Consider the following 28,000-nt stretch of genomic DNA (forward strand, 5'->3'; position numbering starts at 1 on the left):
CAATGTGATGACTTGGTATCAGACATCCCATATAAAGAAAATGATGATAAGCCGACGCATGCGTTCTCGGCCTCTCCACTCCACTTGCTGCCCCCGCTATGCTCTCCCTCGCTTTACCGCTGCCTTGCTCTTCTTCCTCTCCTGCTTGCCTCTTCGACTCCTTCCTTCCTCCCACCTCTCGCCGCCGCTACCGATTCCTCCGTTTCCTCAGTCCCCAGTCCGCCGTTTCTCCAAGAGCGAGGCTGCATCTTGTCCCTCTCTGTGCGAACCCTTTACGCTCGGCTTCTCCAATAAAGGACCAGTTGTCTGATACGGACGAGGATGAAGAAGACGACGACGATGACGAAGTTGCTGCCGTGGAGTACGATGATGGGCTGTTGGCCGATGTCGACCGGGAAGAGGAGGAGAGAGAAGGTGAGACTGCTCAGCTTGAGGCGGAGGCGGGGCCATCTGCTAAATTCGAGGAACACAAGTGGGAAAGAGTGACCAGGCTTCTTGCTGAAGTTAGGGAGTTTGGTGAAGAGATTATTGATTATGAGGAGCTCGCAGGGATATATGACTTCCCAATCGATACATTTCAGGTTCTTTACCTTGTCCAATCTGAACAATCTTTTAGTTTACAGCAGAGTTTATTTTTGCTTTTTTGTTAAATTATTTCTTTTCTTGTTTAACAACAACAATAAGCCTTAATGTCCCAAACAACAACAACGACAAACCATAACGTGCCAACTATTTGGGATGGGTATGACATGGATGTTTTCTCACCAATGATCTCTGTATAAGCCAATGTATCTAGTTTAATTAAGTGTAATTAAATTTCTTTTTTGTTTTTCTTGTGTCTTAGGTCTCGTTGTGTCTCTCGCCTTGTATCGATACACCTAATCGACTCACCTTCTCTAATTAGGGTAGTTGCGTTTTCTTTGAATATGTTCATATTGTCCTAAATATTTCACTATCATTTTATTCTCTACAGGAATTATATATAATTGTTTGCATATAAACATATTTTTATCCTATCTTTTCTGGATAGTCTGCTTATTCATTTTTTTCAATCTCATATCTGCTATACTAATTTTTATACATGCTGAAAGAGACATGTAGAAATTTCAAAAATATGAATTTTGGTGGTAAAATAAACTGGCTAACCTATGTTATGTCTATGTAGGGTCTGTTGATACCAATTTAATAATAGAATTCCTTTTACCCACTGAACTAGCCATTGAAAATAAAAGTGGAAGTATTCCAATTCAAAGAAGAATTTTTCTCTTCCATTTCTTTTTACCTGCTCATAGACCTGTTGTGGACCCTTCTTGGGCTTCCAATATACATTTTGTGGCTGTTTAGTTCAAAATAAAATGTCATTGAAACTCTGCGTGTGATATGATTTTAGCCTCTTTTATAATAGAAAATAATTTCTAAATCCTACCAAGTCTCTGTAGGATATGATTCCCGAGAGATTCATGCTCAATCATCTATTAACTGACATATTAGGCTCTTTTTTTTGCTGTAGGGCTCATTTAGCCCTACGGCTGCACTTAGTGGCAGAATAGTTTCTAGTACAGGATGATCACACCATATGGTTTTTCCCCACGTGGCTTGACTCTATTAATGTCAACGCTGATAATGCTGAGGTCAAGCCTGGGGCTGCTGGGTTCGCTTTAGGATCAAACATTGTCATAACAAATGACAGTGTTTCTTGGATCACTTGTCGGCTAAATTTGCCTATCTAGGACCTTTAGAAGCACACAATCAAGGTGGCTTGAGCTTGAAATAAGTCTGGTAGTGTTCTTATCTGTAATGACTTGTGTTGGGTAGGGGTTGCATCATATAACCTTCCAAAACTAAGTTTGATGATTTTGAGATCCTATGTCCTAGTGTATATTTTAGTAATTTTCCAAGCCGAAGAATCTATTTTTGGAAGAAATAAATTTTGGCTGCAGTAGTCTGTTTTTTGCTTTGCTTAATTTGTCATGCTATGAATTGGTTCTAATTTTTTTAACCCTATTTCTTTACTTGGCTACGTGCCTAATACATTTAATGCTATAGGGAAATTTTCATCATTTCTATTAAAAATGCAATTTCGTATCGGACCTTGGTATATAGCGTCGGTATGGTATCCTGGCACACTCGATGTATCAGTATGTATCAGTTTATGAAAAAAGGTTCAAAAATAAAAAAATAAAAAAAATCCTATTTAAGGATTTTTAAAAATTAGAATGGACAGAGACAATGGAGGAGGGAAGGAAGAAGAGAGATGGTGATATAGAACTATCGAAGGAAAAGAGAAGGGAAGGAGGCAACAAGGGAGGAAGGGTGACGAGGCAAAATGAGAGTAGGAGGTAAGGAGGCTGTGGAGGACAGAGGACGAGGAGGAGAGACGGTGATGCATAAGGAGAGGAGGGAAGGAGGAGGAGAGGCTATTGTGTGAAAGGAGAGGAGGGAAGGAGGCGACAAAATATAGGAGGGGAGAAGGCAGTGGAGGAGGATGAGAAAGAGAAGAAGAGTACCAATTGCTAGGGCTGGCAACGGGAGACGCGGGCTGACACATGCGAGCATACCTGCAATGGACACAAGCGGCGAGGGATGTGAGCGATAGCATATGTGGACACAGGGGAGTACACATGAGAGATTAGGAACTTAGGATTTTTATTTTTTATTTTAAAATTTGAGAAAATAAAAAATACATTGGCCTTACCACCTAGTCCAGTCCAAGTACATTACTCAGCATCGCATAACACCCTTGCGATATCTGTGTATGTGAACATCGTGTGACATAGACAAATATAGCTAAGTCTATGAAATTTGGTATCAAAGCAGAAAAGCATGGTCACACAGAAGGAGCAACCTCCCTGCACACTGCAGTTGAAGGCCAGATGAGAATTCATGGGGAGGCAATCAGTGCCGGTGTTGCGGAAGCACAGGAAAAGGCTCACAAAGGTCGAGATTCACCTCAACCTCATCCAAGTGAACATGGATGAACTCTACTAAGGTCAACAAGGGTAGCTTAAGGTAGAGGACTCACCAGAAACCCTCCAATTGAAAATGCTAGGTGAACACTCGGCCTTCACTTGCCTTCAAAATCCTCTTTGTGTGTGATTGTTCAGTCCATTTGCTTGAGCCATTTATGCGTAATAAAATCTAGTTGTTTTGTGTTGTTTGCAATCTTAATTTTGTTTTCCTTTTTTGTGCTTGATGAAAATATAGTACTTGTGTGTTTGCTTTTCTAACCTTTCTTCTTTGTGCAAATCCTCAGTGGACTATACGAGGTTAAGGTCTAGGCTGTCCTTTGCAGGCTAAGTATCATTTGAGTATCGCATGCCTTAGGCTAACCTAACAAAGGATGTGACAGTCATGTTTGTACAGTTTAGCGAGTGGCACGCCTTGTATTGTACATGAGCTGATCCATGAGATGGTCGGTGGTTGGACCAGTAAATATCGGCTGTACCATATCGAACTGGGAAAAATTGCATTCCTTGGTTTCTACTATACTTTGAATTGAAAATATGTCATTGTCAGAAAGATGACACTCACACTCTTTGACAATCTAATTATAGTTGTTCCATTCTCTCCTTATTCTTTTTTCTGACTTCTCTTTCTGCATTTTGTGTAGCGTTTAGCTATTCAAGCATTCTTGAGAGGCTCATCTGTTGTTGTTTCTGCGCCAACAAGCAGTGGGAAGACTTTAATTGCTGAAGCTGCTGCAGTAGCCACCGTAGCCAGAGGAAGGAGGCTTTTCTACACAACACCTTTGAAGGCTCTGTCAAATCAAAAGTTTCGTGATTTCCGGTATATTTTGGTCAATTGATAGCTTTTTCAGTGGCAGAATAATAGACCTCTTACAAATACTTCTACCCATTTAATATAAGAATATGTAGAAGTTATCTTGAGATAAACTGCCAAAATACTAAATATTATTCAGGGAAGCTTTCAACTGCTCTCATGCCCTGATCATCTCAAGGCACATTATGGAGTGCATTTTGGCCATTCCTTGAGCTTTGTGTCTAAGGACTGAAGCTGACCTAAATCCAACATCTGACCCATATTTGGATATTTAGAGATTTTCTGAACAGCATAACAAGGAAATATTTTTACATTTCAAACCACAGTTTAAAACTGCAAACAACCTAATACATGACCTTGACTTTAAAAGACAGTACTCAATATAAATCTCTGGAAAAACTTGAACGATGTCAACCTAATTCAAAATAGACTATTTATACCAGGTCCACAACAAAATTTCTACAGTGAGTATTACCAATAAAGATGAATTGAGCACCGTAATGAGGCATCATAATGAGGTAAGTAGCAACTCTAATACCAAGTATAGATCAAGCTTTATCGACATAGTTGATAAAGAGTGGCTAAGATGAGGTTTAGTATAGTGTTTACGACTGGTCCTAATTTCTTGTTGCTGTATATATCAGGAAATATATAATAATTTCACGGTAGAAACTAGAAACAGATGTTTCATGAAGATTTTGGTTAACTTTAGCATTTGAAGCCACTTATAACTTCTGTAATATTCTAGAAAAGTCAATCATATCATCAACTTCCAAGAAGAGTTCAAAAAATTCCTAATGATTGTTGAATTAACTTTTAAGTTGATATCTCACAAGAAATACAAGGATTCACTAATTACATAATCATCAATAAACATATACACAAATGATGAAGCATTCCTGTTAGACAGATGAAAAAGAAAAAAACCTTTGAGGCTTGCAGCACCATCTGGTTTGTCATAAGAAAGCCTGATTAGTCTGAAAATTTTCTTGCAAAATATGGTGAGAATTTATATAATTGTATGAAATACTATCTCAGTCTGGCTGCTCTACTTATCCTTTTTTAACATTGATTATAGTTAATCAAAGCTAAATTTTTGGCAAAACTGTGTCAAAGAATCTTCTAGTAAGTAGTAACCACAAGTTTTTGTTTGAAGATTTTAGAATCCAGTATGTAGGAAGCAATTTGATTAACATAGTTGCAATTGGGGGTTTGATGAAAGAGATCACTAGTTCGTGTTAACAAGTAAAGTTCTAAGCGATTTAATTATAATATTTCTGTGCTTACTATATCTTTATTTCTCCCAAGGTTTTGATGGCTCTTTGTACCCTTTCAGGATAAGCTGAAATTTAACTTGAGCGCTTTATGTAATCATAAATACATTCAGCAAATCAGATGAATTAATAGCAAAGACTTAAAATTACGACTATGCAATGATGCCATTTCTAAGGATCAGAACTGATTCACTTGCACAACATGTTGAAATGGTCACAATGGTGAAATAGAGACAGAAGATAATGAAACCTAGAAAATTAAAAAAAAGAGTAAAGAAAAAAGACAGGAGAAGAGTAAGGTGGGGTGGATTTGTAGAATGATCAACTAAAGGAACTCCTTTGTGGTAATTTTATTACATTGAGGGGATGGTAGCAGCTGTCGTAAAAGCCTATTTCAGTTGTTAACATTTAGTTGCTATGCAGTGTCATGGCTGCAATATAGTTGTTTTTTCATGCCATCAACAGAGGTTAGAGGCCATTCAATTGTATGTCCTGTGATGGTTATTTACTTAAAAATCTTTTAGCCCACAAGGTCTTCTTTGAAGTCAGAGTTTAGCAATTAGGTTAACCAAAAGATACTGGTTACTGAACAACTAAGATCACTTTGATAATTTAGCATAGGTTACCTCTTAAATTGTTTGAATTCTGTCTTTGTCGAAATTAATCTATATTCAATATTGTTGAAGTTTCTATTCATTTATGCCATAGTTAATTATTCTAACTTACCAAAAAAAAAAACAAATTATTCTACTTTGATTCTTTGCAATTCTTTCAGGAGGACATTTGGTGATGCTTATGTTGGGCTTCTAACCGGAGATTCTGCTATCAACAAAGAAGCACCAATACTAATCATGACTACGGAGATTTTACGCAACATGCTCTATAAAAGGTACTCTTTAAGTGATTACAGAAGCTAATTTCTTATGCCCCAGGATCAACATGAACTGTCATCTAGGATGATCAACATGCCTGAATATGATAAGTTTGTCCATTACCAATGCAAAATGGTAAAGATTTAAAGTTGATTCTTGATGAAATCCTGTACTAATGGCAAATTCATTAGATAAGTAATCTACATGTTTGCCTACGAATGGTCTTAACTTCATATATACTCCTTCCAGTGATGTATTTGATTTATTTATAAAATGATTTCCACAAGTACCTTCAAGTTCCATTAGTTGTACATTGAGATTCAATAATTGTGTTCACCTCCAGACTTGCTACCACATATTGTTCTAATTAACCAAACATATTTCTTCAACGTTTCCCTTCATTCCCATGAAAACTTTCTAATAGCTTGTCTTAAAGTAATGTAGTAAGTGAAAGCTTGAAGCAACTCATAAGTGGGAATTGGTTAGGTAATTGATTTGATTGAGATTTCCTTCTTAGCTCGTGTTAAAGTTTTTTTCCTTTCAGTCATTTAACATTTTTTTATAACCTATCAACCAAAACATCAAACATCTTAGCTTTTAATCCTAAGACATGATGTAACCCCAATGCTTGTAATGGTGATTTGTCTGCTGAATTCGAAGAATTTGGAGACGATGAGCGTCAACTTTGAGTTGCATATTGGCCGTGTAATTGACCTCAGTCTTTGATAAATTCACCAAGTAACCAAATGCCAACTCATATGATTTATTACTTGTAGCATAGTCTTGCAATTTGTTTCCCTTGCCCACACAAAGAACTGATGTCATCTATGTAAAAGGTGTGAAATGGATGGATGGTGCCTGTAATCATATTTGGTCCCATGGATGAGGTCTACTTGTACCTTTCCTTGAGTGCCACTAATAAAATGATGTCAAGAGAGAGGATCATCTTGGTGAGGCTCTCTTTTCAACTAGAAGTAATGACCAAGATCTGATATATTAGTGTTGATGTGAAATGGAGTTAGCATATCACACATGATACAAACAAATTGTGAAAAAAACCTATTTTCAACATCGAGCCACTTGTCCCATTTGGCCAACTAGGGCTTGATCAAACCAATAAACATGGTCAAAACAAATTGGTACAGCTGAGATTTGAAACTTTGGTCCATCGTATGGTGCCCTATCATGCAATGTTTCCATTTTTTTAGAATAATTCAAATATCTTGTTTTGAAGCATAAATTAACTAGTAGTTTTGTATTTTGCTAAAAATAAAAAGAAATAAGCAATCACATGATAAGAAAGTATGTGATATAATATAATGGATCTACTAGCTTGTCATTATAGGTAACATGCAAAATTAGTGAATAGTCATTATGCATTTCTCTTATCACTTCTTTTTCCATACTTCGTGTTTCCTTGTCCTTGATACACTAAATAAATTGATGGTGCACATCAGTGATTAGTACTGTGGATTTCAGTGTAGGAATGATTTCTTCTGCAAGTAGATTGTTTCATGTTGATGTGATAGTTTTGGATGAAGTGCACTACCTAAGTGATATATCTCGGGGGACAGTCTGGGAAGAAATAGTAAGTAATGCTATAGTTAGTTTGTGTTGCTTGAAATTTGAACTGCTTATTATTGATCTGAATGAACTGATACAAGATTATTCAGGTTATATATTCCCCAAAAGAAGTCCAGCTTATTTGTCTTTCAGCTACAGTAGCAAATCCCGATGAATTGGCTGGTTGGATAGGGCAGGTAATGCATAGACTGCATCTAGTTCTTGGTATGTAATTTATCATGTCAAGGAAGATGCTTGCTATTGATGCTAATTTATTGAAATCTGTACTGGAACAGTGAACATTCTAAAGAGTTCTTTTTTCCAATTTATTTCATGTAGAAAACTCCTCGAACTATTCAACCTAGGATCTTGTGTCATACTGATTCAACTATGAAAAATCTAATTTTAATTGAAATGATATATTAATAGTGGAAAAGTACTCATGTCCACGTAAACACACCATATGCAACAAAAGAAGGGGAACGTTCAACCTTGTCCCTGCCCCTACTTTGACAATGTTTGCTGGTCTGCACATAATATTTATATGCTGACATCTTTATTGCAGTCATATCATCTTCCTTTACACTGACTGACTTCATTATATTCACACCTGTGTCACTCAAAGATCCTGTTTACATTTTATACTCATAGCCAGAGGGATAAAGAAGTTTCCTACAACACTAATTGCCAATAGTTAAATGGTTCAACCGAATTGTAAACAAGGGTTGGAAGGTAAACTTGAACTCTTTGTCGACAGATTATATAGACTGTTCTCTCTAAGAGATAAAAGTCAAAAGTTCCTCACAAGAAACATTTAACTATCTGAAGTAAGTCATAATTTTCTCTCTGAAATTTACCCTCTTGTAAGAACAATGTCCTTGGCCTGACAGTGTGGTTCAATTTGAAATTTGTAGGAATGGCATTCAGAAGTTCTAAGATGCAAATGAACCTCAACAGACTTTATTGCAAAATAATAGCTATCTCATGCAACGAAGAAAACTTTAATGTTCAATTTAAAAGTAGATCCTTCGTTCCTGGTTATCGAGAGAAGTAGTCTTAAGTCTTAACTTTCAAGTACACAAGTCAAGACGAATCCCTAAAAATTTAAAAGCATGTGTTCTTTTCAAGGATATGCTAGCAAGAAGTTAAATTTCATACATGACAAATGTACTTCTTACCTAGGCTTTGTATGCTGGTTTGGCATTGATTTTGGCAATTAGTAGGTGGTATGCTGATCTTTTTACAGATGCTAGAAGGTTAATGCATAATTTTAATCTTTTTATAGATGCATGTGTGTGCAAACTCTACTTAATAAAAGGTTTACCTAACAACTAGAAGCTGTAATGTCTGAACTTTTTGATGTCAGTTACATGATCTTTTTGTGTCATTAACCTCTGTGTAATGCAATCTCTAATTAAATTAAGAGCACTGAGCATAGCATAGATATCCTTTGAACATGTTTCATCTCATCATAGACTGTTTCTTGTATTTTATCCTTTTCTACGACTTAACCTTATTGTTCCCTAATGTCATTATTTCTTATCTTTTCTAGTAACTCCATCCACAATAACATTCTAATCATTGTTAGCTCTACACGAATTTCTTATACATATTGTTTCTTAATTTCCCTTTGCTCTAATACATAAAATACAACTGACCTTACAACTATATTTTACTTAATCTAAGGGGCTCACGATGATCATACAAAAGTCTTGATGCCCAAAAGAGTTTAATTGTAGAACCATCTAATCAGTACGCTTGATACATTGTGAAAATAATATTTAAATTGGCTTGAGGCAGTTTCTAAGGTGATCTGTGACAAATCCATATGTTAGAAAATTATCAAGATAAATTTAATAGTTTCTTTTATTGTAATTTGTGTATTACCAAATGTTCCAACCTTCATTGTTTGACACAGATTCATGGTAAAACAGAGTTGGTAACATCAACAAAACGACCAGTCCCACTTACTTGGCACTTCTCGCTGAAGAACTCTCTGCTACCTCTTTTTGATGAGAAAGGGAAAAGAATGAATAGGTAATTACCTCTTCATACTTTAGTTGTTGTCCAGAAATTTTCCTATATGGTAATATGGTATACAACTGTTTGAAGCTGTGTGCAACTATTTTCTTAGTTTGCTTTTTTTATATTTTAGATGATCATGTTAATGTCTTTACTTATCTATACTGGGTGGTACACCAAATGATGACTGATTTTCATTGCTCATACGAAGCTTTGTTTTAAATTCTTTTGTACAAGTTTAGAAAAATTCTTTCCAACCTCCTGAATGAATTTATAATTTATTCTATAACAAATTGTGGTTCATCCATCATATCCTCTCCACCTAGTATGTTCCATTTGAATGCTTTTTCTTGATAACTTGATGTTCACCTTAAAAATATCACTAATACTGGAATATGGAAACAGAAAGCTCAATTAACAGAGTTGAGTTGTTAACCTCTTTTGGAGGGTCAACTATTGGAATGTTTTAAATTCTAGTCTTTTATCAATCAATGTGCAAATAACACTCAAGTTTCTAGGCATATTGTGATATACTATGGTGCTAACAGTTATTTTGATGTCCTTTTGTGATCTTTAATTTGATTATTTTGCATCATCTTTTTCTAGTGTATAATTAACCGTGAAATGGTTAAACTCTACAAGGTTAGAGATTGTTCTCATGCCAGAATCTTTGATAGTATTTACTGGATGATCAGAAACTTTGATGCTGATATATTTAATTTCTTTTAATACTATGTCCATTTAGTCCAAGATTTAATCATATCTAATATGCTTGTTTCTTCTTTCTATTGTGTCAGATTTTAACAAAAATTATATCCAAAGAGGGGAGAGAAAATTAGTCCAAGATTTAATCATATCTACTATGCTTAATCTGATTTATGTGATGTAGGCTTAGAGATCATCATGCTAGCTGAATCTTCTGTAGCTTTTTGTTTATTAGCTGTAAATTCGAAATTGATCTGTGGCTTTTGATCTATTTGTATGCTGCTGAAGGAAGCTCTCACTGGATTATTTGCAAACATCCATTTCAAGAGGTGAACATTTCAATGAAAGCAAAACTAAGAAGCACAGAATGGGCAAGGTTGAACGAGGTTATAGTAATGTTGCTCGTCTCTCACAGCAGACACCATTGTCAAAAAATGATATGAACTATATTCGCCGTTCACAGGTATAGACTTTATTCACTTGTGGTCTCTAAGTTTGCAGGTTAATGCTTGCTTGTTTAACACTTTAACTAACATCAAAATATGCTTTTTGTCAACCATATGTTTTTTCTTTGACCACATATCTTCTGAGATTATACTTTATGCATCAGGTTCCTCAGATTAAAGATACCTTATGGCACCTTGCAGAGCGGGATATGCTTCCAGCTATTTGGTTTATTTTTAGTAGAAGAGGATGTGATGCTGCTGTTCAGTATCTTGAGGATTGCAAGCTTTTAGATGAGTGTGAGGCTGGTGAAGTCGAACTTGAATATAGGAGGTTTAAGAAGCAGTATCCTGATGCTGTCAGAGAAGTTGCTGTGAAAGGTCTCTTGCATGGAATTGCCTCACATCATGCTGGATGCCTGCCTCTGTGGAAATCATTTGTTGAGGAATTGTTTCAGCGGGGTCTAGTAAAAGTTGTTTTTGCTACTGAAACACTTGCTGCTGGGATAAATATGCCTGCTAGAACAGCTATAATCTCCTCACTTAGCAAAAAGGGTGAAACTGGACGCACATTTCTAAGCCCAAATGAACTGTTCCAAATGGCAGGACGTGCTGGTCGGAGAGGCATTGATGAAGTGGGTCATGCTGTTCTTATACAGACTCCCTATGAAGGAGCTGAGGAGTGCTATGAGCTACTTTCTGCTGGGCTTGAACCTCTTGTTTCACAATTTACTGCTTCATACGGGATGGTTTTGAATCTCCTTGCTGTACGTAGTATGGTTATGTTTATCTCCTGTTAATTTCTTGTTCAGGTGCTTGTTATAATATGTTGTCACCATGTTTTTGCATAGGGTGCAAAGGTTACTCGTAAGCTTCATGATCCAGATGGTACAAAACTTTCTCACTGTGGACGAACTCTGGAAGAAGCTCGAAAGCTAGTGGAGCAAAGCTTTGGAAATTATGTTGGCAGTAATGTTATGCAAGCTGCCAAAGAAGAACTTGAAAAAATACAACATGAAATTGAGTTGCTTTCTGTGGAAGTTACTGAAGATGCTATTGATAGAAAATGCCAGGAACAGTTATCTGAGAATGATTATGCTGAGATCTCTAAACTGCAAGAAGAATTAAGGGTATCATTCTCTTGTCACATTTTGAAGTTTGAGGTTACTACAATATTATTGAGTCAAGGACTTAATTTTTGTATTGATTTATGAGTTGCTATTCAGTTTGCATTCAACAGTTTATAATGTTTTGTTTATTTTTATTAATACGTAATTTGTGATGGGATATGTTCTGATATCAAAATTTGAGTTTAAAAAGATGAATTGTGTTTTCAATGTTTTGGTGAATGAATGTTTATTTATACTGATTTCATGGATTTTTCTTCATTGTTATGTACCAGGATACATAAATGTTCTGGACAAATAAATGTTTCCTAGTAAAAGTTATGACTTGAACTAAAGAAATAAATATAAGTACATCTTTAGAATAAACCAAACTATAAAATATTTAGAGTTAGTCCTTGATTCTTCCATCAGTTGTTTGGACATGAAATCTTCATGGGGAAGTGCTGGTATTAAGATTTAAATAAATTACTTCCCATACAGTTTTGTGTATGTGGAAAATTTTCTTATAATGTGATAATGGACATACAAGGATACTTACAGAAACTACAAGAACCATCATTTTCAAGAAGTTAGAAATGATGCAACTTGAATGATAGTGCATAATTAATACGTTTGCTACTTTTTTTTATTAGAAGTAAATTTTGATTGTTTTCGGCACAAAATGTTTGCTATGTCCCCAGTTCTGAAGTGCTTAACTAAACTCTCAGGCTGAGAAACGAACAAGGACTGAACTCAGACGACAGATGGAGATCAAAAGAATGGCTGCTTGGAGACCGCTCTTAGATAAGTTTGGAAGTGGAAACCTTCCATTTATTTGTTTGCGATATAAAGACAAGGAAGGAGTTCAGCACAATATACCTGCTGTATATGTTGGAAAACTTAGCTCTTCTTCTGTCCAGAAGATCATGAATATGGTCAGTGTTAAAAACCTAGAATTTTTGTATATATATACATTTGCTAGTGCTAATACTTTCATTTCAAGTGCTATCTTATTGCTACATCTCATAACTTTTTAAAAGCACCATCTCTAGTGAATAAATACATATTTCTTGACCGGTAAAAATGGAAAGAATTGAAATAAATTGTTTGATCGATATTTAAGTAATCACTTAGATGGAATTGACATCAAGGTTTCATGTTAGAATTTATTGGTGGGAGATTATGATTAGAAAGGTGAGTTAATTGGATGTATTCAGGTAATGTGTATCGTTTTGTCCTGCATGTTTAACATGTTGGTTCGCAATCTTGGTTTCAGATTCTTTTTTGATCAATTGCTGTAGTACATATTTTACATGTTTTCATGGACATATATATTAGAAAGCAGGTCCTTCCAGCTGGCATTGGTTCCATTTTCCCCCTAATTGTGTTTTTGTTGCACCTTTCTTTGCTTTGTTGGAAAGATGGAAAAACATTATTGATGCAAAATATTGATTGCTACAGGTTAAGTTGGATTCTTCTGATTTTGACAACTTGGAGACAGGTTCTAGAGATGTTGTAAGTCATGAAGATGGCAAACCAGCATATTATGTGGCTTTGAGTTCAGATAACTCATGGTATCTCTTTACAGAAAAATGGTTAAAAACAATATATAGAACAGGGTTTCCAAACATCTCATCACTTGATGGTGATATACTACCACGAGAAATGTTGAGGAACCTTCTCATCAAGGAAGATCTGCAGTGGGAAAAGATTGCTGATTCTGAATTTGGGTCATTATGGTCCATTGGAGGTTCTCTTGAGACATGGTCATGGAGTTTAAATGTTCCTGTATTGAGTAGCCTTTCGGAGGACGATGAGGTTTTTATCTATCCCAAGTTATGCCTGCTATGCTTTTATCCTGAACTGGTTAATTTGTTATATATTGCTTGAGTGTCTGCTTCCTTCATTCTTGTAAAGATGGCCTTGACTGGCTGCACTATGCTTTTATTCTGAAATGGTTAATTTGTTATATATTGGTTGAGTGTCTACTTCCTTTGTTTACATAAAGATAGCCTCGACTGGCTGCAGCAATAAAAAGTATTGTTAAACTATTATAACTAGGATATGCTAAAATCATCAACAGATTCTGTGGTTAAATCATAATCTTTTTAGGATAGATCCATTTCTGCAACAAACTTCATGCCTCAAAATCCTAATGAATTTTATTTTAATATTTTCTGCTATTTGATTTAAAAACTTCATATTTTTGTTTAAACTTTAAAGGACTTAAGAAGTCAAAATAAATCAAGAAAATTAGTTGTCCAGGTCTTATAATATTGTTGGGTTGTGAATGACATGCATATGAACATAATTTGTTGAATGATGATGATTGAGGAGGTTGTTTTATATTATTGTGACAGGTGGCAAATCAATCTGAAGCATACCGAGATGCTGTTGGACGTTACAAGGAACAAAGAAGCAGAGTCTCTCAATTGAAGAAAAAGATAACAAATACCAAAGGGTTTAAAGAATTTAAGAAGATCATTGATATGACCAAGTTTATAAAAGAGAAAATGGAACGCCTGAATGCTAGATCAAATCGCTTAAGTAAACGAATAGGACAAATTGAGCCAACTGGTTGGAAGGAATTCTTGCAGGTGTAGTGCATATCTACTAAGATATTTGGATTTTGAATTATCACAGCAATGTTTCAATGCCATGTATGGTGATGCTACTTTAATATGCTGCATTAGTAAAACTGTAATGTTTTCTATTGTCCAATTAATTTATCAACCTTATGCTTGGTTGGATAAAATATTACATAGTTCAATTAAAACAATATAGACAGACAAATAGGTAAATTGAGAAATTCTCACTAATAAGTTTTCCATTGGAAATCCTATTCCATATGATGAAATCAGTTCAATTTTCCAAGAGGATCACCTTTTGCTAAGTTGAATGGTGCCTATTGATGAGATGAATTATAATTTTTAATTAAATGACAAAGTGTAATGTTAATTTTTTGGTTCCGGTTCTCTGATTACCTTTATAAGTTACTATTGTAAGCAGGGTTCACAATTTCGATGTGAACCGCCTGGTACGAGCGATACGTACCTGTCCGAGAAGATACCGGTACGCGGACCGTCCTCTACCTAACAGTATCAGTGTTTTGATCGGTATCGAGGCGTACCGACCAGTACCGCCCCAGATTTTGACTGTTACCAAGGCATACCGATCGGTACGCCCTTGCATGGCAGGTGAAGGTATTTTTAAGGCTTTAGGATGTATCATCGGTACGCCCTAGCATACCGACGGTATATACTGATACGTACCGTACCGAGCAGAGCTCGATACGCTGATACGGACCGGTATTCAAAACACTGATTGTAAGCTTATATGGAAGCTCAAGAGCATGAATAGTCATACCAGTTTGTATCACTCTGTTTAGATTGTATATACTGGTCTATGAAATATTGGCATGTGCACCATGCTATACCAGTGTTATACTCAGGACTAGAGCGAAACTTGGTATGCTGACTCCTATATGTTGATATAGGTTCAGTACACTTTGAGATTTATCATCTGGTAGCAGTCCATAACCTGCTTTGACTCAGCTGAATGCAGATTTAGCCCCTTTCTTGACTTGGACACCTTGCTTCATCCATGGGAGATACCACATACGCCAGACCAGATTCTGTATTCTTGGTTTACTTAAAAGGTTCATGAGGCATACGAACATCAGATTGTGACCTAGTTGACAATAGTTGAATCACAGCTAGCCTTTAGATACGATGACCACTGGTTGGCTGTTAAACCTCCATTCATGAGAAATCAACTGACAGTTCTCCAGTCTCCCAGAGATATCATTAGTCATGACTAGTTGATCTTTCCGTAAAAGTGGGATAAATTTAAGGGTTATGGCTTATTTCTAATGGATGCTCTAAATCATTAAGAGTTGTTGACCCAATCAGGCAACCCCATGATAGCTTCTAGACAATGCCTAATCACTAACTGTCGAGGTATGACGTTCTTTTTTTTATTTAAAATGTCATGTTCAGGACTTTAAAGTACTCATTGACATTTTCTTTTCATGTATGATTTGTAATCTGTACTTGAAACATATTTTTCATTCATTATTCACTCATAATATAGTCAAAACTCATGTTTATTTACCAATTATTAGCTCCTATTAGGTCAAACCCATAAAAGAAAAATCCTAAATCTGGTTTGTATTTATTTGCAGCTAGTTTTGAAATTGGACCCATTGTAATGGGTACAGGAGGATATCAACACATGGTACGCCATATTATACCCTTCATGGGACCAGTCAATCCAAGGGCCAAAACTAGTCTTGGACCAAGATTTCACACCTTCAGCTAGTGATTGACCAGTCAATCCTCCTGTTGCAGGAGGATGGTTACTTGTCCTCTAAAGATATCACTGATTATGCTTGGTCGATCTTCCTATAAGAGCTTCATTGTAATCTTGATAGATCCATGTTTTTTGTTTATTATTCAATAACATTCATGTCCCTTGCATATACCACATGATTAGTTTGCAATGATAATACATTCATCATATATATATATTCAGAAAACTTGGAAAACTTTGGGACAACGTCTAGACTTAATTTTCCTTCCTGTAAATATTAAACTCCACATTGAAATGGTTCTTGATTTAAAGAAAGAGAGGGAGAAGGGCCAAGAATCGCAAACTGCACTATATGCCATTATTTTGTGGAGACAATTGACCACCTCATCATATCTTGTTGATTTTATGTGGGCTCTAACACTTTCCAAATTGATATACTCTTTCCCTGCTCTATGAGACAATTGCACCTATAGAATAATAGAGTAGGGTTGTTTGATGTTGCCTATCTCTTAGAAAATATGGAAACGAACAAACTGAAAGAACTTAGTCAATCAGTCTTTCCATCCTCCCTTGTGTTGTAAAGAATGTCACTTATAACCCAATTTTATGGGGTGAATCGTGATTTTGGCTGATTAAATATTTTCTTTTGGTAGGAGGAATTAAATCTCAGGTACTACTCCCATGCGGATTACCCCTTGAATTGCTAAGCATGTTGATACTGTCAGTATATCTATTAGTACTAGCTGATTCCAATTTAGAATTAAAGAGGAAATAGAGAAATCATAAGTACTAGCAAATAGCAATAATAATTTTATTGTGATGATGGTAATATTTAAATGGCAAAAAAAGCGAGCTTTAATATAACCATAAGGTTGCACCTTCATGGCCTATGTGACCAAGGGACGAGTCACTGAAACAACTTCTCTACTTATAAGTAGAGGGTAAGTTTGTTTATCGACTCCTGTATCCCCTGTATTAGTGGGAGCCTTATACGCTAGATACTCTTGATGATGATGATGATGATGATGGTAAGTGATAACAATCTTTAACCTTCTTTAGTTCTATTCTCATTTCTTCTCTTCTTCTCATATCTCCTTCCCCCACTGCAGTATTGCTTAGAGCAGGGTCATTGCTGTTCCTCATAGTCCTTTTTTTTGGAGTCAAGGGGATAAGCATGTAAAAAGAAGAGTTCACAAGGTGCTATGCATGATGTTGCTCTCTTATGATTTAGGTGAGGTTTCTCTAGTTTTAGATTATGACCAGTTCAATTTGCAATGAAAGTAGCAACAATGTCATGGCTTGCTACATGTCACCCTGAACTAAGTGGTTCATGTGTACATTTTAAATTTGGTATTGGATCCAATACTATCCCCTATCGGACTAGAATATACCATCATACCTGCTAATACGGATAAGAAACAAAGAAAATAACAAGGAGGAAGGTTATAGAAAATTAGAATATAAAGTGTGGGATGGAACCAAAAGTGACCTCTTCCTCCTCTTTTTCCATTGCCTCAAATTCTTCTTTTCTTCTTTTTTTTTGCAGGCAAAAATTTTCCACTTGAATGCTTTTTCTTCTTTGTTCACACTTAACCGCTTCCCTATAGAGAATTAGAGATGGAGGGGAGGAGATCACAACTCTGTTTCTGATGGATTTAGACCCAAAGCTTTCAAAAATCAATTTGATTTTGACAAAAAAATTTAGTGGGATTTTTTTTTTGGTTGACAGCAGCCTGGTTTGATCCATCTAGCACTGGATCATTATGTTGTATGTACTAACTGCACTATAAGCATTAAGCAGCATACCATGTTCTTCAAAACTGGTACGTACAGAATGCTATAGTAGTTAAACAATACTTTTTCTTATACTCTCCTTTTGTCCTAATCTTTTTCTACTTTCTCCTCTTCCTCTGTAGGAAAATTCTTTGAACTTCTCATTTTCAATGTATTAAAGTTGTTTTCTTCAGTATATTTTGCTTATAACAAAATGTGTAATCAATCAGCTATTCAAATTGTCACTTATTCTACCTAAACGGTGCATCTTTGCAAAAGGAAACATTCATGGTAAACTCAGTTCTAGTAGGAATCTTCTTACTAGTACTTGTTCAGAGATCAATCAGATATTACAGAAATATATCTCTGTTTTATGCTTGTATCTCATGGGTGCCTGCTTTTGTGTGTGCAAGTTTCTCAGGTGCTTGTGCATAAATATGTTAGTGCATCACATCATTGCTTCCATGTCTACAATATCATTATTCATGTGTATTGTTGTTGCATATATGCAAGGATTTTAAGGCAAGGTTGCTGAACATCTCAGTATCTGATTTTCTAGCTCGTGGTTTTTTAATCTTTGCACTTCATCAATTCAGTTGATTTCAAGATTGCTAAACTTATATCAGTTTATGTTTCTTCTGATTAGATAAGCAAAGTAATACAAGAAGCAAGAGCATTGGATTTGAGCACTCAGGTTATATACCCTTTAGGTGAAACAGCAGCAGCAATTCGAGGAGAAAATGAGCTATGGCTTGCAATGATACTTAGGAATAAAGTCTTATTAAACCTGAAGCCAGCACAACTCGCTGCTGTATGCGGAAGTTTGGTTTCAGAAGGAATCAAAGTGCGACCTTGGAAAAGTAACAGGTTGGTATTTCTGCCAAATCAATCTTATACTTTTATTTTCTTAATTAAAAACTTTTCCTATGAACTTGCAATAAACCAATTACTACACAGTGAAATAAATAAATTAAAGAATTGAAAACATAAGAGCTTACAAATTAGAATTTTTTTAAAATTTTAAAATAAATGGAATATTGAAATGTAATTGATAACATAAAGAGACAAAAAACAAACAAGATGGTCATTTATTCAAATTATTAAACTTATAAGGAATGGTTCTAAAACCTAGATGGATCGGTCTGTATCAAACGACTGGAGACCAGGACACGTACAGAGTGATTTTCCCTAATTCGGTCTGAAACATCGGATACTGCCAGTAATCCTACCAAAACTGGGCTTACCAAATCAAAGTCAAAACCAAGTAAAAAGATATGCATCTTCTCTTTCATGGCTGGTCGTGTCTTCTTGAGAAATAAATGGGATGGTCCAAGGATTGAAATATTTGTTGTATATTAAATTGAACTCTGCTCAGGATTGAAATTGATACTTATATTGATCCCATTGAGTGCTAATACAGGCAGGTACCAATCAGTACAAACCTATCTGGATCGTATCCATTTCAGATCCAATAATTTCATCATCTTTGATATTTTTAAACTTTCATTATCTCTTTGATATTTTATGACCTATTATCAATTATAAAAAGAAGAAACATATATAGAAGCAAATAAAAATGTTGAAGCTAGCATACAAGTTAAACCATGAGGTTTATATTCAAACATTAAACTTGTTTTAAATCATAAAATACATGACCATTACAAAGTTTTGGTGTCCACCATGGTTAAAAAACTGCTCAGACTGATATGACCCAAACAGTAAATACCGAGCTGATGGAGTTTCTGATTGTGGACCAGCCCATTTCAAACAGTTCCGGTCTGCTTCAGGGTTTAATCAAAAACCCTTTTAATATATTATAAACTGTAAAGTATATTAAATTCACCCTCATTTCTCTCTCTCTCTCTCTCTAGCATTGTCAACCCTTAAGCCCTTTATGACATGAAGTACGACATCACCGCCCTCTGCCATGGGCCCACTCATAGCTCACTGCCACTAGCACTTATCCTCCTCTCTACCTCTGCCTCCTCTTTCTCCTCTTCTTCGAATCCTGACCATCTATTTTGCATCATAGTAACACCATAGAGGTCCCTCTAGCTTTTAAAAGATGTCATCCATGTGCATGTTCTCAAGCTCGTCATTAAGATACTTTCTTGCAAACTCATATGGGGTAAGGGGTTGAATATAGTTATTTTGGCCAGTATAAGGGGATGTTAAAAAGATCACTTAACAATTGTCCAGACAATATTCTTATTATATGTTAGCCATTAGTCCTCTTATGTTTTGACATTCAAGACTAAATCACCATGGTTCAAGGTCTCTGGCATCTAAAGTCAACCTGTCCAAAGTAACTGAAGGAACCGGTATGCCTTCTACTTGGTGTTGGCATGATGCTCATGCCTATTCAACTCACTAGCGTCATCACCATTGTCATAACCAGTGATGTGTCAAGAGCATTTGATCCTCATTGCCTGCTTGTACATCATATAATGATACATAGACACATGGACGCCAACAATTTTGTGGCCATCCGTATGACCTCATTACTGATTAACAGTAGAATTCCTATATGTCAACCCATTAAATATTTGAATTCCTATCTCATTGTTTCTTCTTTAGGATCTCTTGGCTCCCAATTCTTTGCTGAAAACTAACCTTACTAATGATGTGAAGAAATCCCTAAGCTAGATCCATCTTCACCCTTTCGATTCTTCCACCATGACAATTGTAATCATAGTGAACACCTTGCTAATGATGGAGGCTTTTAAAATGTCTATCATGTTTTCATGCTAGGGTCGACACTTTGTTGAGGCTTTTGTACCATCTCATATAAACATTGTTTAATTTAATATTATAAGATTTAAACTTGATTGCTACAGATTTGACCTAGATCCACATAGATCTAGGCTACATCAGATCTGATCCAGATCCACGTAGATTTAGGCTAGTTCCTTGGGGTTTAACTGTGTTCGGCCTAGATCTGCCCAATCCTAGTTTAATATAACTTGGATTTATTATTAGTCTAATAAAGAATTAGAATGCTACATGAAAGTTTCAATAATAATATCTTGAATGTGGAATGGGCCCTCAAATCTGATAGAAGAGTATCAATGAATCTTTGCTATGGACTAAAAGAGGTCTTTGGATTTTGAATCTTATTGAAAGAGGAAAGTTCAGTGAAACAGGAGCGGAGTAGAGAGGAGACTTGACTGAAAGTTCAGTTAAGGGTCTGTCCTTGGACCTTTATGGGTGAGGCATGGAAATATACTAAATACCAGGCAGTAAGCCCAAAATTTGAACAGGTATGTACCAAGTACCAGGCAGTATGCACAATGTTGTTGGCTGGGATTATAGATATGCAATAAGCCCTGGTCTGTTTATCCAACAAGAATTCGACCTTGTGTTGGTTGCCTCTGAAAAGTAAGGTGGTTGATAGTGTAGTTTTCAACATAAAATTTTTTTTAGGAACCATCAAGTCTTCTATTTAAATGGGATTAAGCTTGTTGGTTTCATAAATTGGATACAAATATGTGACAGAAATGATTAGAAGTTTGTAAGAGCTAAAAGTGGGCCAATCTTCACTTAGAAAATGACCTGGCAGAAATTTGGAAGATCTTATGATATTTTATCCGGAAAACAAGAATATATTAAATGAAAGAGATGTCAGAAGCAATGTTCCAGTTATAGAGATGGACAGTGAGAAATAGAACCAAAAACAATCCTTTTGAGCATTTAAACAAGCAATATGCATCTTTTCAAACAGATTGTCTTTTGGAAAAGCCACCATTGTGGTTAGGGTGCTGAATTAAATTACAAGTTAAGGGATTCAATATACATTATTTTTAGTTGCATGAGCATGGTTACTAGGAGATGACAGCAGCGAAAGGATGCTAGCAGATGACTACAAAAGCCTTTTTGTATTTGAAAAATGAACACTTGGAATTGCTTATTGTATATGTATCAAATGTGTCAAAAATGATATTTATAAGATAATCCCAAGGTACATGTCAAATACTTTCTCAAAGTATCTGATTCTTAAAAAAATTATTTTTGAAATTTCTTGTACTAACTACTAAGATATATAGGATACAGTACAATACTTCATGGATATTTTTTGGGGAACTTTTCTTAATGTAATATTCATTCTTAATTATAATGATGGAACCAGTGTTTTTAAAAAGTGCTCGGGTGTTCGCCTAGGCATTCGGGCAAGGCAAGGCAAGACTTGAGCTCCTCACAACACCTCGGGGCAAGGCGTTTCAATGAAGCACTGCTCAGGCGTGCGCTTGACCCAAGTGCCTACTCGGGCGAGTGCCTGAGCCAAATCAATTCGACTTTGAGCATGGGTTCAACTAGCCAAGTAAGTTGGTTTAATTGAACCAACTAATGTTACTTACCCTAACACTGCAACCCCCCTCCCCGCGCACCCAACCCAGTGAAAGAAACCATAAGCGAAAGTCCAAGGTTCGCCGAACCGTATCGTACCGGCGTTTCGACGCTGGCTCGGTACGGTACGGTACGGCGTACCGAGCGGTATACCGAGGTGTACCGCTCGGTACACTTGATTTCACCGATTTATCCCTCCGAAAATACCTGAAAATTAAAAAAAAAGTTAGGATAGAGTTTTCAAGTTACAAATAAATATAGTAATAATATAAGTTTAGCAAAATCAATGTAAATTTGGTAAAAATAGCATCACATATCTTTTTCGGGCTTTGAGGTAGTCTTGTTCGAGGTTCGTATTTCAGCTCGTTATAGATTGAAATATCTATAGAAAAATCAGTTGAATTGTTAGACTATTTTGTTACAATATAAACTCTAAAATTCAAATGAATTAAATAATCATATATCTAGATATACCTGATTGTTAATTCTACCACCAAAACGAACGACAGGCCTCCACGGGTGGTGGATCGGGGTCCTCGATCCGATACATATCAATATGATACGTTTGTTTGACCCAATCATGAAATTGATCACATGACATAGTGTATTGATACACCGTATGCCATTGATGCATCAATGTGGTACTGATCGTAGATTGATCGTCATAAATCATATTTGTCCGAGGCAGCTCTTGAGGCATATATTGGTGTTGTTCTGTATCATGCTGTTGCTCAGAGAAGGATGACCAACTATCACCATACTGTTGTTGCCCATATGATTCTTCATAATACGATGGCTGTGAATACGATGAGTCTCTTTCTGTGTCTATATCATGTATGATCTGTCGCATTTGTTCATATTCATCCACTGCCTTCCCCTTCCCCTTCTCCTTTCCCTTCCGCGCATAAACTTAACCAGTACCTTGTCGAGTTCCATGATCTAAATCTTGAGTGGCATGTATAAAATATTGCTCCTCAGTCCATTCACCACCCTCAAGTTGTGCAGACGAGACCAACGACTGCCCGGTATCACCGCCATCATCTGTTGAGGCACTGCTGTCCGTGTTGCTGTCATGTCTCTGGACCGAACGAGAAAGAGAATGTGATTGTGAAGGTGTCTCGTCGCCCGACTCGATTCTTTCCAACGATGCAACTGATGCTATTGCCTTCCCCTTTGCCTTTGCACGTTGGGCGGACGAGTGTGACCGTTGGGTATCGGTAGTTCCTCGAGCAGTTTGACTCATACCTCTTGATTAGAAAGTTCTTCCTCTTAATCTTCCCAAATTTACCTCGATTGAATTCACAAATCGTTGTTTTATAGAGTTTATGAGAGAAAAGAAATGTTTGAGAGAGAGTTTAAGAGTGTATAATGAAATAGGGGAGAGAAGATTAGTTTAAATAGGAGGAGAAATGGCTACAACGATCAATTTGACCGTTGGAGCACTGTAGCACTGCTACAGTGTGGTAACGGTCGATTTCGACCGTTACCGAGTGGTACCGGTCGATTTCGACCGTTACCGAGTGGTATCGGGCGGTAACGGTCGAAATCGACCGTTACCAAATGGTACCGGGCGGTAACGATCGAAATTTCGACCGTTACCGCCCGATACAGGCTTTTTTTGGTGTACCGCCCGGTAGAGGGCGGTCCGCGTACCGGTCGCCTCTCGGACCGGTACGTACCGCCCGTACCGGGCGGTACACATCGGTATGGCGAACCTTGAGCGAAACCCTATCGCGTGTCCTCCTTCTTCGTACACTCTGTCGGTCGTTGTAGCTCTGTCTGCTACCATCGGCAATGTTGTCCACTGGCTTTGTACACTCCGTTCGCCACTGTAGCTCCATTCATCGTCGTCTGCAACCTCGTTCGTTGCCTTCATCCGTGTCGTCCACCACCCTGTCCATCTTCGTTCTTCGCTTATTTCCGCCTTCCCCCACATTCCTCTATGATCGTCAGTTGCTTCTCTATCTTCTCAGTCCTCCCTTTCTCATTTTATAGGTAATATTTTCATCAATTAACTTGCTGCATGATATTTAGGTGGTGCACTATTACTCTGTTAGGAGTTAGAACTTAAAGAGTTTAGAACATATTAAGGTGGTGCACTGTTAAATTTTATAGGTAATATCATATTTTTTAAATTTTAATATTCGAGAGTGCCTTGTTTTAGTCGGGTGAGTGCCTAGGCCTCGGGCGTTTTGGGACTTTGGTGTCTTTTGACACCTAGTGCTTTTAAAAGCACTGTATGGAACTATGATTAAACAGATTTCTTACTATCATGTATTGGACATGAAAGATTAGTAAAAAATAATAGAATGATTTTGCTTCATTTATCGTAAAGCCATGATGTTTCTATATGATATTGGCGAACTATGTTAATACTCATTATGAATTATGGTGCATGGGATATACTTATTATTGATTATTAATAATGCTATACAAAGTGGTTGAACTTTGTCTTATATAATATGATGTATCTCATAAATATTTTTTATTTTCATATCCATATTGTATCTTATCTTATTTTTCAATTTGTATCAACATGTTGGTGTCATATATCTGGACTGTATTGGTACCTTACATCTGTATTCATGCTTTACAGTTTTTTGCGAACTCCCTTTTAGTCCGAAAGTACCTTCTTTCTGATGATTTTTTCCTTGTTTCAGCTATATTTATGAGCCATCCTCAATTGTGATTGATGTTATCTACCTTTTGGAGGAGCAGAGAATATCTCTTATCCAAATTCAGGATAAATATGGCGTCAAGGTTTGTTATCATCTTTGGTAAATGTTTACTTCTCATAAAATTATAGATTTGTTAAATTTATTCGTCTTTCATTTACTTTACAGATACCCTGTGAGTTAGACGGTCAGTTCTCTGGAATGGTTGAAGCCTGGGCCTCTGGTCTAACTTGGAGAGAAATAATGATGGACTGTGCTATGGATGAGGGGGACCTAGCTAGACTATTACGTCGTACAATAGATTTATTGGCACAGGTTGGTTGTTTTAATCTGATGCTTTTTGAATTTAAAACCTGCAGTTCATGAAGATACCAGACATCAGTTTGGTGACTAATATCATAATTTACATGAGTAATTAAGTATTTTTGCAAATTAATTGGCATTCACAGTTTTTCTGAATCATTATGTTTAACAAGTTTCTGTGTTTAATTAGAGGTCTTGTAGTTTATACACTCGTTATTATCTTAAAAAGCTAAAACCCATTTTATGCTTGCACATTGTTATTCAGATTTTTAATTTCGTTAGTTCCAGTTATGGAGTTGAAGGAATTGTCTAGGTATGGGTTGAATCCAGTTTAGTGTCAAGACAAATTAAGCCATAATCCAAACTATTTTCTTATTAGTTAAGAGTGTTACTTGTAATTCTGAACAACAAACAAACAAACAAGTCATGATATTCCAAGTATTTGAAGTTGGTTATATGAATATTTTTTCCATTCTGTCTAAGACACTATTACTTGTTAAATCAACGATCATGTAAATATCTTTTATTGTTTCTGGTGAAGTCGGTCTTTCTCTACCTTTCTCGAATTGAATAATAGACTCATCTTATCTGATACAACATTTGTAGGTCTCTCTACATCTTCTTGTATTATGAATAATAGACTCATCTTATCTTATACAACATCAATAGGTATCTCACACCCACTATCTCATCTATACAAACTTTTGGTAGATGTAGTTTTCTAACTACCTAACCCTCCAATCAATAAAACATGGGTAGCCTAATAACTGTCTTTTAGAACTTTTCTTTTTAGTTAGAACACATTCAATGATAGCAAAGCTCACAATGCCTCTCTCCACTTTAACCATCTAGTTTTTGCTCTGAATAATATTTTTAATCACTCCATTTTGTTGAATAATAGTTCGAAGACGTCTAAAACTTTCACTTATAAGAACTTACTGTCCATCTGAATATGCCCTCAATTATCCTCTTATAGTACTGAATTATATTTCATAAATCTTAGTTTACTTATTCTAAAATCTTTACGTTTTAAGATAGGTCTCATATCTAAACTGATTTTCTAAGATTTAGAAAAAGCTATCTCCTTTTCTAAGTAGAAAAAATAAAAAGAAAAAAATAAATTAATCTGTACTAATCCTTTTGGCCCTACCCTTGTGTTGTTGCCTCCAAATAGCTTGGGTTCATCATAGTTGCAAATTTCTAGTTCATCTTCACCCTTCTTCTCACACTAATACTTTTTATGATCAAATCTTCTAAATATAATAAGAGAATTTGATTAATGGGCCTATAAGCGTGTAGCGGCAAAACCAACAAAAATTGAAATGTTGCTACTCATTATAAGTCACTAGCACAAGAAAAACTATTATTTAATTAATGATTTGGTTATGTGGTGAAGGGCATATGGTTTATATCTGAAAGATACATATTGGCCATAGTACCAGACATGTTAGGAGTGTCGGTGATAAACATTCATGAGCTAGAGTTTGCAAAAACTAGGATAATGTACTGCCTTAAGAACAGAAATTGCTGACTACAGAGAAGATTTTAAACTTCAAGAAACGGCAGTGGTTTGCAAGATAGAAAAATTAATGGAAGTCAAATCTTGTTTACAAGAACATTCCTCTTGAAGCTGATTTGTGTCAGCATCATAATCATATGCTAATTAGAGATCAAAGTATGATCTCATATAAAATACTTCAATTGTCTGTCATTAAAGATGGAAATGCATGCTTCATGAGTGTCACTCCAACTAAAACATGGATTAAAAAATCAACTGGGCTAGATTTGAAAGGGAATACAATCTGCATATCCATCTAAAATGACAAGGAACGGAAGATTGATCACCTGTGCTGAAATGTTGCCTGATATGACTCGACAAATTTAGAGTTCTGTAACAAATAATAAGCATCTGAAAAGGTATGGGAATTAATTTCTAGAGAGTCAAAAAGACTCTAAAATAGTTTCATTGGAAGAGATAGGATGTGTTTGGAAAGGTAGTGAAACTGCCCTATGTAGCTTAAAATTTCAGCCCAGACATCCACTATTTTTTTCACTTCAAAAGCTGCTAAGTCGGGTGGGTGCATGTATCTTTTGCAATTAGCATTGCTTTCTTTTTGGTTTCAGTTTGTTACAATGCAAATAGTATACTGACACTTGATTTGCTTGCATCTATTCCAGATTCCTAAGTTGCCAGATATCGATCCACTTCTACAGAACAATGCACTGCTTGCATCCAGTGTCATGGACCGAGCACCCATAAATGAACTTGCGGGTTGATTGTGTATTGTTGATTGGCCAAAGTACACTGAAACCACTTGATTATTGTTACTGTGCAGGAGAAATGCAAGCAGAGTTCAACATGAAACGTTGATTCCCACATTCCATTGGTTATCAGATCCCTGGTCGTGGCATAGAACCTATTATGTTTGTTGGTTCATCCTCTGCTTGCACCAAGGTTCATGCTTTCAGGAATCCGCTAGGCAAAATATTGCTCATGAAAAAGACCTTCGGGGATCGAATTGTATTTAATTGATAAAGTTAATGAACTTCGATGCCATTTGATCCAAATCAGGATTCACCTCCAATATGGATTTGGACGAGTGGATCTGATGGCAAACGAGACCATTGACCTTCCCTGAATCCATTTTTTGTGGATATAAATAAATAAATAATTTATAGTCCTTTTATGATTTATACTCTTTTGTCATGGTTTTGCTGACAGTTAAATTTTGATTAATTTGTTCAAAATTATCAAACGAATTCTTTCTGAATTCTCTTTGTGTGGGATTGTTCAGTCTATTTGTGCACATTTTTTGTTTAAAGTAGTTG

General features: G+C 36.0%; 1 protein-coding gene across 2 annotated transcripts; it reads left to right on the top strand.

Moving 5' to 3' along the window:
* Positions 1–56: 56 nt before the first annotated feature.
* Positions 57–27,865, top strand: LOC135588064 (DExH-box ATP-dependent RNA helicase DExH15 chloroplastic-like). Of its 2 annotated transcripts, XM_065080004.1 has the most exons (16): positions 57–581; positions 3,611–3,786; positions 5,830–5,943; positions 7,406–7,514; positions 7,600–7,686; positions 9,408–9,526; positions 10,505–10,679; positions 10,827–11,426; positions 11,511–11,789; positions 12,494–12,700; positions 13,227–13,583; positions 14,126–14,362; positions 18,496–18,716; positions 24,854–24,953; positions 25,037–25,183; positions 27,350–27,865. In XM_065080004.1, exons 1-16 carry the CDS (start codon positions 99–101, stop codon positions 27,446–27,448), a joined length of 3,510 nt encoding a protein of 1,169 aa, XP_064936076.1. In that variant the 5' UTR covers positions 57–98; the 3' UTR covers positions 27,449–27,865. The 2 variants fall into 2 exon arrangements, 1 of the variants encoding a protein (XP_064936076.1); XR_010476060.1 differs by lacking the exons at positions 24,854–24,953; positions 25,037–25,183; positions 27,350–27,865 and adding an exon at positions 15,949–16,184 and having other exon boundaries at positions 18,496–18,628.
* Positions 27,866–28,000: the final 135 nt, after the last annotated feature.

Source organism: Musa acuminata, chromosome BXJ1-8 (genome assembly GCF_036884655.1).
Source record: "Musa acuminata AAA Group cultivar baxijiao chromosome BXJ1-8, Cavendish_Baxijiao_AAA, whole genome shotgun sequence".
Classification (NCBI taxonomy): Eukaryota; Viridiplantae; Streptophyta; class Magnoliopsida; order Zingiberales; family Musaceae; genus Musa; species Musa acuminata.